Genomic DNA, 16,491 nt, shown 5'->3' with positions numbered 1-16,491 from the left:
ATGTTTATATAATCGATAACCCACTTTTCCCTTCCATGTAAATAGGCATCAAAAGATAATTTAACAGATTAGTTCTCGAAAACATGGCAGTGAGGAAGCGTAATTTAACTATCAAACAAATCTACATGTCTAATAACAGCAAATCTGCTAAGGAGCATTAGAAAGAGGAGCAGCGCCCCGGAATCTCTGCAGGAAATGTTCTTTATATTAGACATATACAAGCAGGTCCTGTCAGATGCACAGTGGAGCTCGCTAGCCCTCCTCTCCTCCAAAAATCTCATCAGACGATATCCCAGACAGGGGCGGTTAGAGAGAGAGGAATCACATCTCCACACAGTTTTAGGGTGCTTTTTATTTTTACAAATCTTCCTGTGTGTTTTTTGCCTTGATCCATCCTCTTCCCGCCGAGATCGTATGGCGCCTTTCTCTCGATTATGAATTTGATCAATCCATATTTGGAAGAAAACCCACATAGTTTTTTCAGGAGCTGAAAATTGAGTCGTTATAGAAATATTAGGACATATTTTCAATCATTTCGGTGCCCAAAGGGAGGCAAGAGCTCAGTTTTATATTGAGACATTACGCCGGCTGAAGGCAGAGAATGCGTTTCCCTGCCAGGACCTGATGCAATCCATTCAAGCCAACAAGTTTGGAGAGAATGTTGAGTTCAATCAATTCAGAACGTCGAGATGGAGCCCAACTCACTCCAGGTATTTCGCTCTCCTCCGCTCCTCCGATCCCGGCACCCCCCGGCACCCCCCAACCCCCCAGCTCACCCACACCTCTGCACCCACCCACACCCCACACAAACTTTTCACCAAACTTTTACCCTCTGCATCCCCCAAAATCATTTTTATTGTTTAAAAAAATCCCTGCACTGATCATACATACATAATGTAATTTTACCGCCTCAAATGGGGAGGTGGGGAGAAGTGGCGGTGGGGGGCCCTGAGTTTTTTTTTTTTTTTTTAGGGAAGCAGAAAATTTGTGGGTGCTATTATTTTTCCACCCAGCGTTATATCTGTTGGGTCGTCTGTATTAAGAGAGTGGATGTCTGTGTGTAAATGTGTCTGGGAATAGATGTTTGTGCTCTGATGGCTACATTATTTATTTGGTGTTTTTTTCCCCCCCTGCAGTGGGTCGGCTCACCGTGTGGCTTGCACGGACCTTACATTTTCTACAAGGCTTTTCAATTCCACCTTGAAGGCAAACCAAGAATTTTGTCCCTTGGCGACTTTTTCTTTGTAAGATGTACGCCAAAGGATCCGATTTGCATAGCGGAGCTCCAGCTGTTGTGGGAAGAGAGGACCAGCCGGCAACTTTTATCCAGCTCTAAACTTTATTTCCTCCCAGAAGACACTCCCCAGGGCAGAAATAGCGACCATGGCGAGGTGGTAAACCTGTCTGTCCCCCTCTTCTTTCTTTATTATTTTTCCCCCTAGTAATGCTTATTACAGGGCAAGCTTGAAAATACTGTATTCACTTCTGCAGGCAAGCAGGATCGACTCCTTTTTTAAAGGGGTAGCGCCACTAGCTGGGGCTCGAGTATTTTGCCATTGTCAGAGTTTGGCTGTCAGCTTTACAAAGAGGATCCAACTGCTGATTTTAGTCAAGATCAAATAACTTGTTCGAGAAGGGTTTTGTTCAAGGATGTGTGTGTGTGTGTGTATGTGTGTGTGTGTTCATTTGCTCTCCTGCTATTGCCTCTTGAACATCACATGCTTTTTATATTTTTTGCCTTTTGAAAATTTACCTTCGTGTCTGGCTCGGTCGTGTCTGGGTGGATTTCTTTCAGTGGGTTTCGATATTGTTCTTTTTTCAAAGTAAGTATTTGATATGTTTAAGAGGGCGGAAATTACGAAATGGAGGCAGAATGAGATCAAAAGCTATTGAGTTGGCAAAGACGTGTTGAATAAAGTGATAAATGACAGGTACTGGAATAATACATTCAAATAACTTGCAGATCTGCCCGGGCGGATTTCAAAGCGGTGGTGTAACAGGCACAAACACGTTAAGCATTAACAACTATCTCTCGCCCACTCCCCCTCCCCCCGGACAAGCCATTTGATGTTCTAGTTTGCAATTACTCCACGCAAAGTGGACGTCCTCCTGCGCGATCTTTGGGGGTGTGTGGGACGGGGGCGGGGGAGGGGAGGGCAGAGGGGTGTGTGCTCGCCCACTGGCCCTGCGGGTCCAGCGTTCTCCGTGCCCAGACGGCGCTCCCGGGGAGGGCGGGGAGGGGACAGAGCCTCCCCGGCACGTTTCTGGGCGGCCGCGGGGGCGCTCGCCGCGCTCCAGGGAGGACGCCGGAGGTGAGCCCGCTGTCACTGGGCGCCGGGGCGGCCGCCTCCCTTCGGCTCTGTCATTTCATGTGTGACCGCAGTTCTGCGGGCTCCCCTCCTCAGCTGACCGACCTCAGCGCCGTGGTACCTACCGAGGGGAACTATTTTGGGGAGTCTGTGCCCACGGCGCAGCGGGGAGGGAGGGCGCACTGCCGCCTGGCGAGGCTTTGTGTTGCCAAAGCGAGAGCAGGGTAATCAAACAGACTTTTGAGGGCAGCTAGTGCTGTGCCAGGCTCTCGAGCTTTCGAGGTAGGTGTAAGGATCTAAGGATCTTTTTGTTAAATGAATGGTTTCCCGTTTAACTCATCCCGGGGCTCGGAGCTGCCAGTCCTTCCAGAATTCCTCGGTTTGATCGAGTTGATAGTACTTTTGGCATTGCCAGTTCACTCCCTCTCCCCAGGATCGAATTACTTGTCAGTGGTCTATGCCGGTTAATTACTGGAGTTCGTCGAAACGTTCGCCCTCGAATCTGCCTTTTCGGAAATAAGCCCCTCCCACCTCCCCGCTCACCTCCCCCCTCCACCCTCCCCGGCCAGCTTTGGTTTTTAAATGTTCATATTTCCCGACGTCTGCCTGCAATTTTAAAAAGGTGTTGTTTGGAAATACTGTGAAAAATCCTGCAACCTACCAACAGGTTGAGCTCTTTCCCCCTCCCAAGGTCTGGCTCGGCCCCCTCCCCCGACCCAACTTTCCTGCGCAGCTGTCTTCCTCCCCCTCCCCCTCCCCCTCCTGATTTCTTATTATTTGCTTTTCAAATTTATTACTTCAACATGGCCTGTGATCTGGAAAAGGGAAGGATTAAATATCCAGAAAAGAACTGGTGCCTAATAGACTTCTGACTAGTCCAGGAGGAAATTATTCAGTGTTTTATGGGATATTTTGTGGTTACTCTTTTTTGGGGGGGGGATTGAAATTGGGATTTTTTTAAAGACCCTGAGTTGACCCCACTTGGTACAGTTTTAATTTTTGTTGGTGTAATTAAATGGTGAATTCTGATTTAAGAATAAAGGCTATATTTGCCAAACGTTACATCTGCTAGAAGTGTTGACAGTGAATAGATATATTTTTAAATACACGATTTCTTTTTAATCGTTCATTATGGGGAATTGAAAGGGAACCATTGTAATGATCTGTGCATTTCGTCACTGCTATATGAGCCATACCTGAGAAAATTAATCTTGCCATTTAAAAGTAAACTCTAGGGGGTTTGCGGAGGGAGATGGCTCTATTTATAATCCTCAGCTGCATATACATCGTCTAATATTATGCATGATTTGTTTTTTAATGCTAACACGGCTGGTAATTAGCTGTATGATTATACTTGTATATTTCATTAGGACTTTGGCTGATGTCATTGTGAATTATTCAGCCATATTAAAACAATTTTCAATTGAGATAATGACACGCCTCAAAATTATGCAAATGCAGACTGCATTGTGCAAAATAATTATGACAAATGTAAAGCAGGTAGAAAGTTTCCCAATGCAGATCGGTTTTCCACCCTGGTGATGTCATTTCCCCCCTGGCCTAAGTTAGTCATTCATTAGCAGAATAGCAGCAGCAGTCTTCTCTGGAGGAGAGCCTTACAGAAACCAGCATTTACTGCTGGCACCTAGAGGGGGCAACAGGGCCCTCTCATTAAGAAATTTGCTTTGTTTTCACTTACTCCATTAACTTGTTTATATACATTTAAATGATTTTTATTATTGATTTTAAATAGTTTTGAATGATGCATTTGCCATTTGCAATGTGTAACTGAAAGAGAAAGGTTTCTTGGTGATATGCACTGTTACTTGGAGAAAATGTTCAGCACATTTAATCAGCCAGTACAGTTTATTTTAAGTAACCAAATGGAGATTAATAATTTCTTGATTGAGCTGACATCAGCATCCATTTCGAAAGGACAGCCAGGACTCAGTATGCTTTTTTTGGTTTAAGAGAATCATTCTGCCTTTTTATGATTTCTTGAAATGTAAAGACGTCAGTTCTAAAAGCAGAAAAATGATCATTGTGCAAGATTAGAAATAGCGTCCCTGTGTGGTTTGCTGTGATTTGCAGAGGGTTTTTTTTTTTTTGGAATATTTTCTCATGATTTTTGTAATAATTGTGGGAGGCTGGATAAGGCAGGACTTTGTACACCCATTTTACAGATGGGGACATAGACTCGGAAGGGTTATGTGGTTTGTCAAAGGTCACCAGGCTAGAACCCAGGCCTCCTTGAAATTCAAGGTTATCTTTTCTCCCCAGTGAAACCTACCCTTGAAAGCAGAGCTTGAATGCATCATATTATATTCTAGAAGTGTGTACTAATGTGAACTGTCCCTCAGACATTTTAGAACTGTAACTAGTTAATCAGCTTTGCCAAAGGTCACCAGATGTCTAGGTAGCAAAACTATCCTTATCCTGTAAAGTTAAGCTAATTCTAATCAGTGGTATATGATAACAGTTATATTTTAATAGTTATTAATGAGCATTAACAACTTACTATTCATTTGAATGATGATGGCGATGATTTATATGCTTATATACACCAATGCCTTCATATATAATACTTCCAGTGTTGGCAACTGGTGTTGAGGAAAAGCATTCAAGAAAGTCACATTTTGATTCTGCACTTGCTATTTGCTTAATCTTGAACAACCATAAGTACTTGGAGCCTCAGTTTCTTCAGCTGCAAAATGGGAACAAAGTAGGGATGACTATAGATTGTTGGTGAAGATCAAGAGGATTTATAGGCAAAAGAGCTTTATATACTATAAAGTACTTAAATAAATAGAAAAGAATTATGATTACAGTGACCTTTGTTCTAGATATTCTTAACTTTATAAACAATAAAAAAAAACTTTTGTATCTGTGTGGAGGTTCTTGGACCTAAAAATGATACCATCTTAAATTACCATGAAAATGAATAGCAGGGCCATGTGCAAGGAGTTAAGTGTCTTTAGTAATTACTTAGAATTGCCACATTCAGCCACTAGCTCTTCAGAGGAGGAAAATGGCAAAGTAGGCGGGTAATTGGTTCTGTTACTGGATAACTTCTGATTACATTCATTTTCCAATTGCCAAGTGCTTAATCTATTGGCAGTATACTCTCTTAAAATGGGTGGATATGCAAGCTTGGATTTCAGCCTGACCAGCCATCGCTGGGATTTTACAAGAAGGTTTGCTGGTCACCTCCAACTGTGCTTGTGGGATGGCTAAGCTAATGATGTCCAGGAGTCAAGATCAGGCATACCTGGATGTTACAGATTCTAGCATGCATTCCAGATTTCTAAAAGTGATTCGGTTATCACCAGCCTCACTACTGAATTAAAAAATGCTAAAAATCCATGTTCTGGGGCCCCTATTGAAATCTCCTCAAATAGAATCTCTAGAGTTGGGTCCAGGAGTCTGAATTTTAAATATTTAAACAGTCTCAGTCTAGCTGTGTTATCTTGGGCAAGTTCTAAACTCTCTGTGCCTCCGTTTTCTCATCTGTAAAGTGGAAATACAGTCCTTATTTCCTAGGATTATTTTAAGGATTAAATAAGTTAATATATGTAAAATGCATATGCCCAAAGTTGACACATAGTAGATACTTCAATAATGGTTGACTGTTGTTATTATCATTAATATTAGCATTAATCTCACTGAGTTTTGAAACCACTACCATGGAGCTTACTGAAAAGTTTTTCCGTGTGAGGGAATGGCACCTAGGTGAGTTTGCTAGGACATGTGGGCTTCCAAGTCCTACCGAATCAGGCTATCTTTCATCTCCATGTTGGCTTTAGCTGTGTCACCAAAATAAAAAGTGTCTTAAGGATTTACATTTTAGTGCAGAAGTAAACTGTCAACTGGATCAGCAGGATTTATTTTTCAAAAGATTGCCTGATTTGGTCATATCTGGAGTTAGACAGACACATTCTGGAATCTAGAAGGTGCTGGATTAGTCTTGCTCTTCTCTTTGGATAGCTCCTCAGTCTTGGTCTATATCCATAAGGTAATTTTTTAGAGATTTCTGAGACCTTTTAAATGACCACATGGCCTTAGACAATTGCTTTAACTTTTTTAAGCCTCTGTTTCTTCCTCTGTAAAATGGATTTAATGGCCTCAACTGTGTTGGGAATCAGAGATAATAATGAAAAGGTTCTGGAATCTAGCATAGTATAGTACCTACACATGAGAGTTCAATGAATAATGGTTGCACTTATAATAGTTATTATTTATTTTTAGTAATCATCTTAAGCTAAGAAAAGGATTTATCTTTACTCTCTACCAAGCAGGCCTTTTAGAACAAAGATAAGAATGTAAAGATTTACGTGGAGAGAAATTACTGGACTGTGACAAGAGTCAGCCAAGTAAGGCCTGAAGGCCAAATCTGGCCCATTGTCTGTTTTTGTGAATAAAGTTTTATTGGAATGTGGCCATGCTAATTTGTTTATGGCTGCTCTCAGCCTCCAACAGCAGAGTTGAGTTGTTTTGACAGTTACCAGATGGCTGACAAAGTAGAAATATTTATTATCTGGCTTTCTTAAGAAAAACTTTGCTGACCCCTGGCCTATGCGGTTGATCTGCAATAAGGTAGATGATTGTGTACCTATTTTTCTTTCTTGAGTTTTGGCCATGAACCAGTAATAGCAGAAATATAAGAAACTTAAGTAATATAAGAAATTGTACTTCAATATTATATCATTAACGTTTACATATCCAATCCAATTTCACCATTGATTCCAGGACATTAAAATTTGAGAATGAGTGAAATAATATTAAATTATATTTTGTATGGTTAAGATCGAAACTTTAGCCAATATTAGTATTGTCTATTTTGAGTTAATAAAAAACTACTCGTGAAGTTCTATGTGCTCAGTACTCTGCTAGGTGAAGAGATGGATGCAAAATAGTTTGCGATGTGACCCTTTTTCTGAATAAATTTATCAGTCTTGATAAGGAGATGAGATCAACATGTCTAAAAATGTAAAAGCAATATGAGACACAACACATCAGTAAATTGTGCTGATAATACATGTCATAGGCGTCCAAAGGAAGGCTCCCAACCATCATGTTTTTTGGAAAAAGAATTCACTAAATTTCTCAGATGTTGATTGAAAACCTACTGTGTGCTGGCACTTGGATACAAGAGATTAAGGAGAATGGCCTCGGCCAGGCATAGTGGCTCACGCCTGTAATCCCAGCACTTTGGGAGCCCGAAGCGGGCAGATCACGAGATTGAGAACATCCTGGCTAACATGGTGAAACCCCGTCTCTACTAAAAATACAAAAAAATTAGCTGGGCGTGGTGGTGGGCACCTGTAGTCCCAGCTACTTGGGAGGCTGAGGCAGGAGAATGGCGTGAACCTGGGAGGCAGAGCTTGCAGTGAGCCAAGATTGCACCACTGCACTCCAGCCTGGGCAACAGAGCAAGACTCCATCTCAAAAAAAAAAAAAAGAAGAATGGCCTCTGTCCTCAAGGAGTTCCCAGACTGCCTTTGTAGACAGGCAGTGATCACAGAAAAGGCCATCAGACTCTTTCCATCTGGGTTCCTTAGTTTAAGTTGAGACGAACTGAGATCACTATTTATTTCTAGCATTTCTTAATCTTTCCGGAAATTAGAAAGTACTGTCTTCATCTTTGAATTATCACTTCCTGGACACATATTTGTAGAGCACCTATTATGTGCCAGATCCTATTCTAGGCCCTGGGGATGCAGCATGAACAAGACAGACAAAAATCACTGCTCCCAGGGAGCTTATAGTCCAGTGGTTGGTTGTAACCTCTCGTGCACTTTATACCTTGTGCCTTATAGTTATCTGTGTTCTTTTCCTTTACCTTGTCACCTGACCCTATGCTCCCCCCACCATAGTGCTGTTCTCAGGAGCAGGCAGTTGTGCCTTATTCACCTCTGGGTCCTCTGCAATATTTAGTGCTATTCAGTGAGTTTTGTTTTTTTTTGTTTTTTTTTTTTTGAGACGGAGTCTCGCTCTGTCACCCAGGCTGGAGTGCAGTGGCGCGATCTCGGCTCACTGCCAGCTCCACCTCCCGGGTTCACGCCATTCTCCTGCCTCAGCCTCCAGAGTAGCTGGGACTACAGGCGCCCGCCACCGCAGCCAGCTAATTTTTTGTATTTTTAGTAAAGACGGGGTTTCACCATGTTGGCCAGGATGGTCCCGATCTGTTGGCCAGGATGGTCCCGATCTCCTGACCTCGTGATCCTCCCGCCTTGGCCTCCCAAAGTGCTGGGATTACAGGCGTCAGCCACCGCGCCCGGCCTTCAGTGAGTATTTTTTGAGTGACTGAACCACATAATTAAAATGCCTTCTTGCACACAGTCTACCTTTTTAAAGCTTTACCCAGTTTCTTTCTGGCAGATGACCAGTGACCAGTCATTCACATGTGGGCCAGATCCACGACCCCATCTCACACTTCTTCTTTCTCTTCCAAAGTCTGTAGTCATTTTGCACTGTAGAATGTGAAAACATGGGAAGTGGTTTTTTCACAGGGGCACTCACCAAAGAAATAAGCAAATATTTGAATGATTAGACTGGAGGCAGCATCTCTGTTTCGTTGTTAATTTTCCAGTCTCAGCAGTCAACCCATAAAAAGTCAGGGCTTTGGGGTGGCAACCTATGAAAAGACTAGACTTCAGGAAAGAAGATTCACTCTTCGCCTGGTGTTGGTTGGCAGTTCATACGAGCAAGCATGTTTTTCAGGCTGATGGTCTTAACTAAGCCACATGTTTGATAGTGCCTCAAAATTGTAAGCAATTAAAACCTCTCGACAATTAGACTGTCAGACACATACTAAGGAAATGTTATTTTTATGAAATACAAGAGTCCATACAAGTAAATACTTCATTATTAATTATTAATAAAGCATGCCATTGTTCATAGTGGCATTTAGTGATATATGACTCAAGCTCATTTATCAAAGTCTAGTTTTAACCAATATCCAGAATATAATTGCTTGAACCAAATGCATTCACTTGTCATTTTTTATAGCCAGTGTAGTTGGATATTTGCCATCTTCTACTCAGAATAATATTGTAGCTAGTGACTACCCGTTGCCTTGGCTTTTAAGGAAATTTAAAACAAATTTATCGATTGTTGGCTTAAGGATTCATTCACCTCTCAGAGATGTGGTCATGGATTCCCTCATTTCTTGAAGAATCTACACCGCACAAATCCAAGGATGCATTTTTCTGGCCACGCTGTGTTCCTCACTGACTTGCTGGAGATGAGAACCTTGGTCTTAGCCCTCCAGCATACATCCCTCATGCCCTGGACTATGAGCATCAGTATCGACAACACATTTCAAACATGCAGATGATGATGATTATTGAAAGGGTGCTTTAGAATCATGCTAATGGCATCAATCTCTCGCACACACTTGGGTAAATTAATTCTGCTTTTAAAATCAGATGCACTGTTAGCAGCGTTAAAGATGGATATTTGACATTTATCACGCAGACTAGGATGGGTGGTTTAATTACGCGAATTTTCTGTAGGATCTTTGTGGCTGTATAAATAGATGCACAGTGGTGTGTGTCCTTGGCAATACGACCATCAGGTTCACAGTCACATCTCCATTCCTGTGCCCCAGTAAGAACCCCAGGCGGCAGAGGCCAAATGTTGCTAGTCAATCTAGTGACCCCATAAACATCTTTTCCCCCACCTTTCTTTTCTCATGACTCCAAGCACACCCGGGCTATGAAACACCCCTTCCGCCCCATAGTTGAGTTCCAAGCCTGATCAGTGGCACTAAACATTAAACTCTTGTCTTTGAGAATAATGGGCTTTGCTTTCTACACCCTCAAGCATGTTGAGCTACTGTGCAAGCTGGAAAATAAAAATGTTCTAATTGTGTCTTTTAAATAAGCATAGGAGTGAATTAATTAGACCATATTTTGTCTTTAGTTGCTTAGTTACACAATAGTATTCCTGAGCACGAGTAAGATAAATTGGCTCTTTTTGTGCTGCTTGTCCCTTAATCATAATTACTGTATTGCTTAGGAGAGTAAAGCATACATAGATTTTGAATTTTTTATTAATAGTCAAAAATATGCATATGATATATAAAGTATATGCTGTTCAACCTGTTTTATATGTGGGAAGAAGTTTTATTGTGGTGGTAACATTTGCATTAGTTGCTCAAAGATGTAGTTCTGGGAAATACATAATTGAAATGTTTTTGAATTGCTTTTTCTGGCCTTTTCAATCTTATTCAAAATAATAGTGCCTCCAGTCCTGGAGTAGTCATTCTCATTTGATTTAACATCTTTCTTTGCACTGCACGCGCGGCACCCAGTTTTAACCCTGCAGAGCCTAGATGAAGTTCTGTGATTCATAGGCCATACATTGTGCCTTATGTTTTTTGGCTCATGCTCTTGGGGCTTGGGGGGCAGCGGGCAGAAGGGTGCCTTTGTCTTGCCGTCATTATTCCAATGCCCTTCGCCCTTGGCTCACTTCCATGCTCCTTACGGAAGGTTCTAGGGTTAGAGAGTGTAAGAGTTTGTTTTAGCATGAGCTGGACAACTATCTGTGCTTGCCTGCTGGGGTCTTGCAAAATGAAATGTTGCTACTGGAAGTTGGGTTTCTAACCCCCTACCCCAACCCTCCACCAAGGAGGGCAGCAGGAGTTAGACAGCTTGATATAGTTATTGAACAATGAGAGAGTCTGGATTATGACCCAGGATACTTGCTTGGTAAATGTATGTGAAAATCGACTCCATTGTTCTATTGTATTTGAAAAGCAAGTAAATTATTTACAGATATTTGCTAATTAAAGCATATGTTGTTTCACAAGCACAAAGGAACGCAGTATAACTGGAGACAAATAACTAAGTGCAAATAATTTAAATTCACTAATACTGTGTATTCTTCTTAAGGGAGGAATATGTTTTTAAAATGTGTATATATAGGGTGTTGGTCAAAAGGTACAAACTTTTAGTTATAAGATATTCATCATATATATGTGTTCATCTTCTGTCTGGAGATCTAATGTATAGTATAGTGACTATAGTTAATAGTACTGTATTGTATACGTGAAAATTGCTAACAGAGTAGATCTTAAGTGTTGTTACCACATCAAAAAAGGATAACTGAGGTGATGAATGTTAATAACTTGATTGTGGTAATCTTCATGATATATATGTACATCAAATCATCACATTGTATACCTTAAATATATACAACCATATTGTATACTTTAATGTATACTATTTTTGTTAGTCAATTATACTTCAATAAAGCTGGAGAAAATAAAAGTATGTATATAGGCATATATATAATTATGTGTGTATATATATGCATGTTTATATATATATATATACACACACACACACACACAGATAACTTGTCCTGTTATCTCTGTATACATTACACATATATACATACTTTTTTTTTAACCCTTCCAAGAGAAGTCTCGCATGCTACAGAGATAACAAGCCAAGTTACCCCCTAGTTGCTTGTCACTAGGCTTGCCCTAAGCTCTCCAACGGAAGACGAGATGGAAACAGTTTTGACAGAATGCTATTTTCCCTTTGGTTTTTGCTTACCATTATCTAGTTTGAGCTCAGCTCAGAGTATCACTAGAAATAAGGCAAATTAGCCAGATACAGTATCAGAGAATAAAAATGTTCTCACCCATTCCTTTATCCTCAGACTTTCCTGAATGTGATAGGCTCAGGTTTAGTTGTTTTTCTTCTGTTTTGGCAGTGTTCTGGTTGGAAATTTGCACTGTGGAAAAGACGCTGGTGATACAAGGCAAAAGGCAGACCAGTGAAGGTCAGATGCAGAAAAGGTCATTGATAATGTTCTCAGAGACCTTTTCCTGGCTGGAACTTTGGTGTATCCATTGGTAAAGCTGGTCTCTCTGGCTGTGCTGTCTGCCAACATGTTTGGTTTTAGGCATGGCTAGGTTAAAGTCCCTTGGTATTGTTGATAACGATGGTCAAGAAGAATTGCCATGGTTATTTAAGAGAAAGGCTCATGTCTAATTTGCCATGGACAATTTTGTAGACTCACAAGATAACAGATAAAAGAGACTGAGAAGAACAAATCCAGCCCTCTTTATTTAATAGATGCAGAACCTAAGGCCCAGAAAAATCTTGGGCATGTCCTCAGAACTAGAGAGTGACAGAAGTGGAACTAGGATTCAGTGTTCTCAGGCACCACAGTCTGGTCGGCTGTTTTGTGGGGAAGGGGCTGCTCTCTTGAGGTCATGTGCTGAGGAAAGTAGGCAAGTGCTTCCCGTGGCTGTGTTCTTGGTAGGTCATTCCAGTGCCCTGTCTTATACCAGTGCATGGTGCCATGGGACATCACTTTTATAAAACAACTCATGGAGAGTATGGACTTTACTGGAATGGCAAGATACTTTGTTTTGTTTGTTTGTTTGTTTTTGAGATGGAGTTTCACTCTTTTTGCCCAGGCTGGAAGCACAATGGCGCAATCTCAGCTCACCGCAACCTCCGCCTCCCAGGTTCAAGCGATTCTCCTGCCTCAGCCTCCTGAGTAGCTGGGATTACGGGCATGCACCACCATGTCCAGCTAATTTTGTGTTTTTAATAGAGACGGGGTTTCTCCATGTTGGCGAGGCTGGTCTTGAACTCCCGACCTCAGGTGATCCACCCGCCTCAGCCTCCCAAAGTGCTGGGATTACAGGCGTGAGCTACGGCGCCCGGCCGTGGAATGACAGGATACTTAGCAGAGAGTTAGTGATTACACAGAAGCCAGGATTGATATCCAGGATCCCAGACTGGACATCACCTTCATTTCTATAATTTTTCCTGAAGCCAGGAGGGCCCTCTAATGGGATGCTATTTATATTGGCTGAAGAAAAGCTTCGCCAAAAGGTGGCAATGTTGGTAATAAATGGAATTGGTACTTCTGCCAACATCTGATACTCATGGATGGTTTCATCATTCAGAAGTGTGTATCTACTATATGCCTACTATGTGTCAGTTCTCTGTGCTGTTAAAGGAGCAGTTAAAGTGAGTGCCTACTATGTATCAGTTCTCTGTGCTGGGGATATAATAGTGAACAATGAGTGACTAGTACACAAACATTTCTGTTCTCAGAGAGCACATTTTCTCTCCTATAGTAAGAAGGAAGAAGCAACTTGATTAATTTGTCCCAAATGGAGGGAAAACCATCTCCATACATTGTAGTCTTAAAACCGAATTCACGCTTCCTTCTAGAGTGCTTTCTCTGTGTATTCGCAGCCCAGAGAAAATGCCCCACATTTCTCTTTCCCGAAACCACCTGCAAAATTGTCACCCACAGTGTTTTCAATGAAGTCAAAGTCACAACGTTTTCCATTAATTCAGTGACCACTTATATGTCAGGCATTGCAAATACATTAACATGTAAATTAAATAGAAATAAAATATCTCATTTAATTCTCATGGATAGTCTATTATGTCCGTAGTATTTTGACATTTCCATACTTTGTAGATGATGCAGCTGAGGCCAACAGAGGTTAAAGGAACTTGCCGAAGGTCACACATAGGTTAGACTCAAGAGTCAGGATTGAAACCCTTGGTCTCCCGATGCTGCCAAGACCAGTGGGCGAGCTTGGTTTCTCATTATAACTTTAGAATATATTGAGAACTCTCAACATCAGCACTGGGGCTTTCACTATATACTGATGTATTCTTTAATTGAGTCTTTATGAAAGCTTCTTTCCTGCTTTTTAGGGACTTGCACAGTTGACTGATACCCAGATAATAGTAATACCATACACACAGGTAATACACTTTCAAAGGGCACTTTAAACTCCACATAGCGCCTTTCTCATATTTCACAGGAGAGAAGTCTCAGACTCAGTACCTCCAGCGTGCCTTTGTGTGCAGCCCAGCACTGCGCACTGGAGAGAGAGAGGTGGAAAACCAGGCAGATCCTGCCCCCATGGAGCTTACCATCAGGTGGGGACCACACGCATAGTATATAAACTTATCACAAACAAAGGGTGATTCTGTGATGTGGTCAAGGGGATGAAGGGCAAATACAAGTGCCTATGTCGGGGTACATGATTTTGTCGGAAAGGTCTCAGGAGGCATTTTAGAAGAAATATCATTTGAGTTGAGGTCTAAAGGGATCTGGGGGTGAAGATTGGGAAGTTTCTTGGCAAGCTGTAGGGTGAGCACAACCTCCCTGCAGAATGGTTTCTGGGCTGGGCTTGGCCTTGGTGAATTCGTAGCCAGGTTAGAGATGTCCATTTGCCCACTGGAGGCACCTGTTGGTCTAGGTATCATCTAGACACCTGGGGTGCATATTTAGAGCTAATGTACATCATTTGTCTATGGAGATGGTTGAAAACACGGCAAGCTAAGGCAAACTAAGGCCCATAGGCCAACTCTGGTCTACTACCTGTCTTTGTTTGTTTGTTTGTTTTTTGTTTGTTTGTTTGAGACAGAGTCTCGCTCTGTCACCCAGGCTAGAGTGCAATGGCATGATCTCAGCTCACTGCAACCTTCACCTCCCAGATTCAAGTGATTCTCTTGCCTCAGCCTCTGGAATAGCTGGGATTACAGCTGCCCACCACCATGCCTGGCTAATTTTTGTATTTCTAGTAGAGATGGGGTTTCACCATGTTGGTCAGGCGGGTCTTGAACTCCTGACCTCAAGCAATCCACCTGCCTCGGCCTCCCAAAGTGCTAGGATTACAGGCGTGAGCCACCGTGCCCAGCCTTGTTTGTTTGTTTTTTAGATAGGGTCTCGCTGTGTCACCCAGGCTGGAGTGCAAAGGCGTGGTCTTGCCTCATCGCAACCTCTGTTGCCCAGGTTCAAGTGATTCTTGTGCCTCAGCCTGCCGAGTAGCTGGGATTGCAGGCAGGTGCCACCTCACCCAGCTAATTTTTATATTTTTTTTAGTAGAGATGGGGTTTTGCCATATTGGCCAGGCTGGACTACCTGTTTCTGTAAATAAAGTTTTATTAGCACAGAGCCATGCCCACGTTTACAAATGGTCTCTGGCAGCTTTCGCACTATAGTGGCAGAGTTGGGTGGTTGCAGCAGAGACTATATACCACACAGAGCTTAAAACATTTACTATCTGGCCCTTATATAAAATGCCAACCCCTCGTTTAAAATAATATTAATAAAAGTAATAGTAAAACTAGGTCCTGACAGATTAATATGTGACATTTTATTTACTCTTCATAACAGTAATACTGTGAGGTAGATTCTAGTGTCATCTCCATTTTGCGGGAGGGTAATTTGAAAGGTTAGGTAACTTGTCCGGGTTTCCAAATTCACTCACCTGGTGAATCACAGAGACTGAATGGGAACTCAAGCTGTCTTAATTCCAAAATGCAGGTGACAGAAACATTGTGCTGTCCTGTTTACAAGTAGAGGAAACGGGAAGTATAAGAAAAGGGTGGTAAAGTTAGCTGAGGTTTTACTCTGTGAAATAAAACTGCGCAACAGCTGTATCCGTCTTTCAAGGTCCCATTTAAAAGCCACCTCCTCCTTGAGGTCTTCCATTGACTGTCTAGGAACAAAGAAGCCACAGAGGCACAGGTGTAAGTGCCCTTTGGGTCAGGCAGATAAGATCAGTGAGTGACTGGGCCAGGTCTGGGAGACAATATGATATTCAGGGGAACTGGGGAGTGCACGACTGGTTTGAGGCATGCCTCCAAAATGTTCCTCTTGAGCCAGGTGCCATGGCACATGCCTGTAATCCCAGCTACTTGGGAGGCTAAGCGGGGAGGATCACTTGAACCCAGGAGTTCAGGGTGAACCATGATTGCACCACTGCACTCCAGCATGGGCAACAGAGTAAGATCCTGTTTCTAGTAAAAAAAAAAAAACAAAAAAATTTATTAAAAAAGTAAAATGCTCTTCAGTTTCTACCTAGCATTGCTGGGCAGGAATATCAGTCTGAGATATTGCCAAATCTTTCCATTTTTCAAGAGAAGCCAGAAACTTAGATTTTCATGTGATTTTAGTTGACCATTCTATTTATTTATTTATTATTTATTTAAGACAGAGTCTTGCTCTGTCGCCCAGGCTGGAGTGCAGTGATGCCATCTCGGCTCACTGCAACCTCCACCTCCTGGGTTCAAGTGATTCTCTCTACGTCAGCCCCGCTGAGTAGCTGGGATTACAGGAACGCACCACCACGCCTGGCTAATTTTTGTATTGTTAGTAGAGATGAGGTTTTGCCATGTTGGTC

The 16,491-nt window shown here is 42.1% G+C and overlaps 1 protein-coding gene across 1 annotated transcript in view; it reads left to right on the top strand.

Annotated features, from left to right (window-relative positions):
• The first annotated feature begins 287 nt into the window (after nucleotides 1-287).
• ARID5B (AT-rich interaction domain 5B) overlaps nucleotides 288-16,491 on the top strand; it is a 195,564-nt gene continuing 179,360 nt past the window's right edge. Inside the window, exons 1-2 of the mRNA XM_004049457.5 lie at nucleotides 288-710; nucleotides 1,137-1,391. Of these exons, the coding sequence (XP_004049505.4) occupies nucleotides 690-710; nucleotides 1,137-1,391 (276 nt within the window). The 5' untranslated portion in view covers nucleotides 288-689. The remainder of the gene's footprint in view (nucleotides 711-1,136; nucleotides 1,392-16,491) is intronic.

This window comes from Gorilla gorilla, chromosome 8, assembly GCF_029281585.2.
Source record: "Gorilla gorilla gorilla isolate KB3781 chromosome 8, NHGRI_mGorGor1-v2.1_pri, whole genome shotgun sequence".
NCBI classification, from domain to species: domain Eukaryota; kingdom Metazoa; phylum Chordata; class Mammalia; order Primates; family Hominidae; genus Gorilla; species Gorilla gorilla.
Note: the sequence above shows the minus strand (reverse complement) of the source record. Positions and strands in the feature narration are given on the sequence as shown.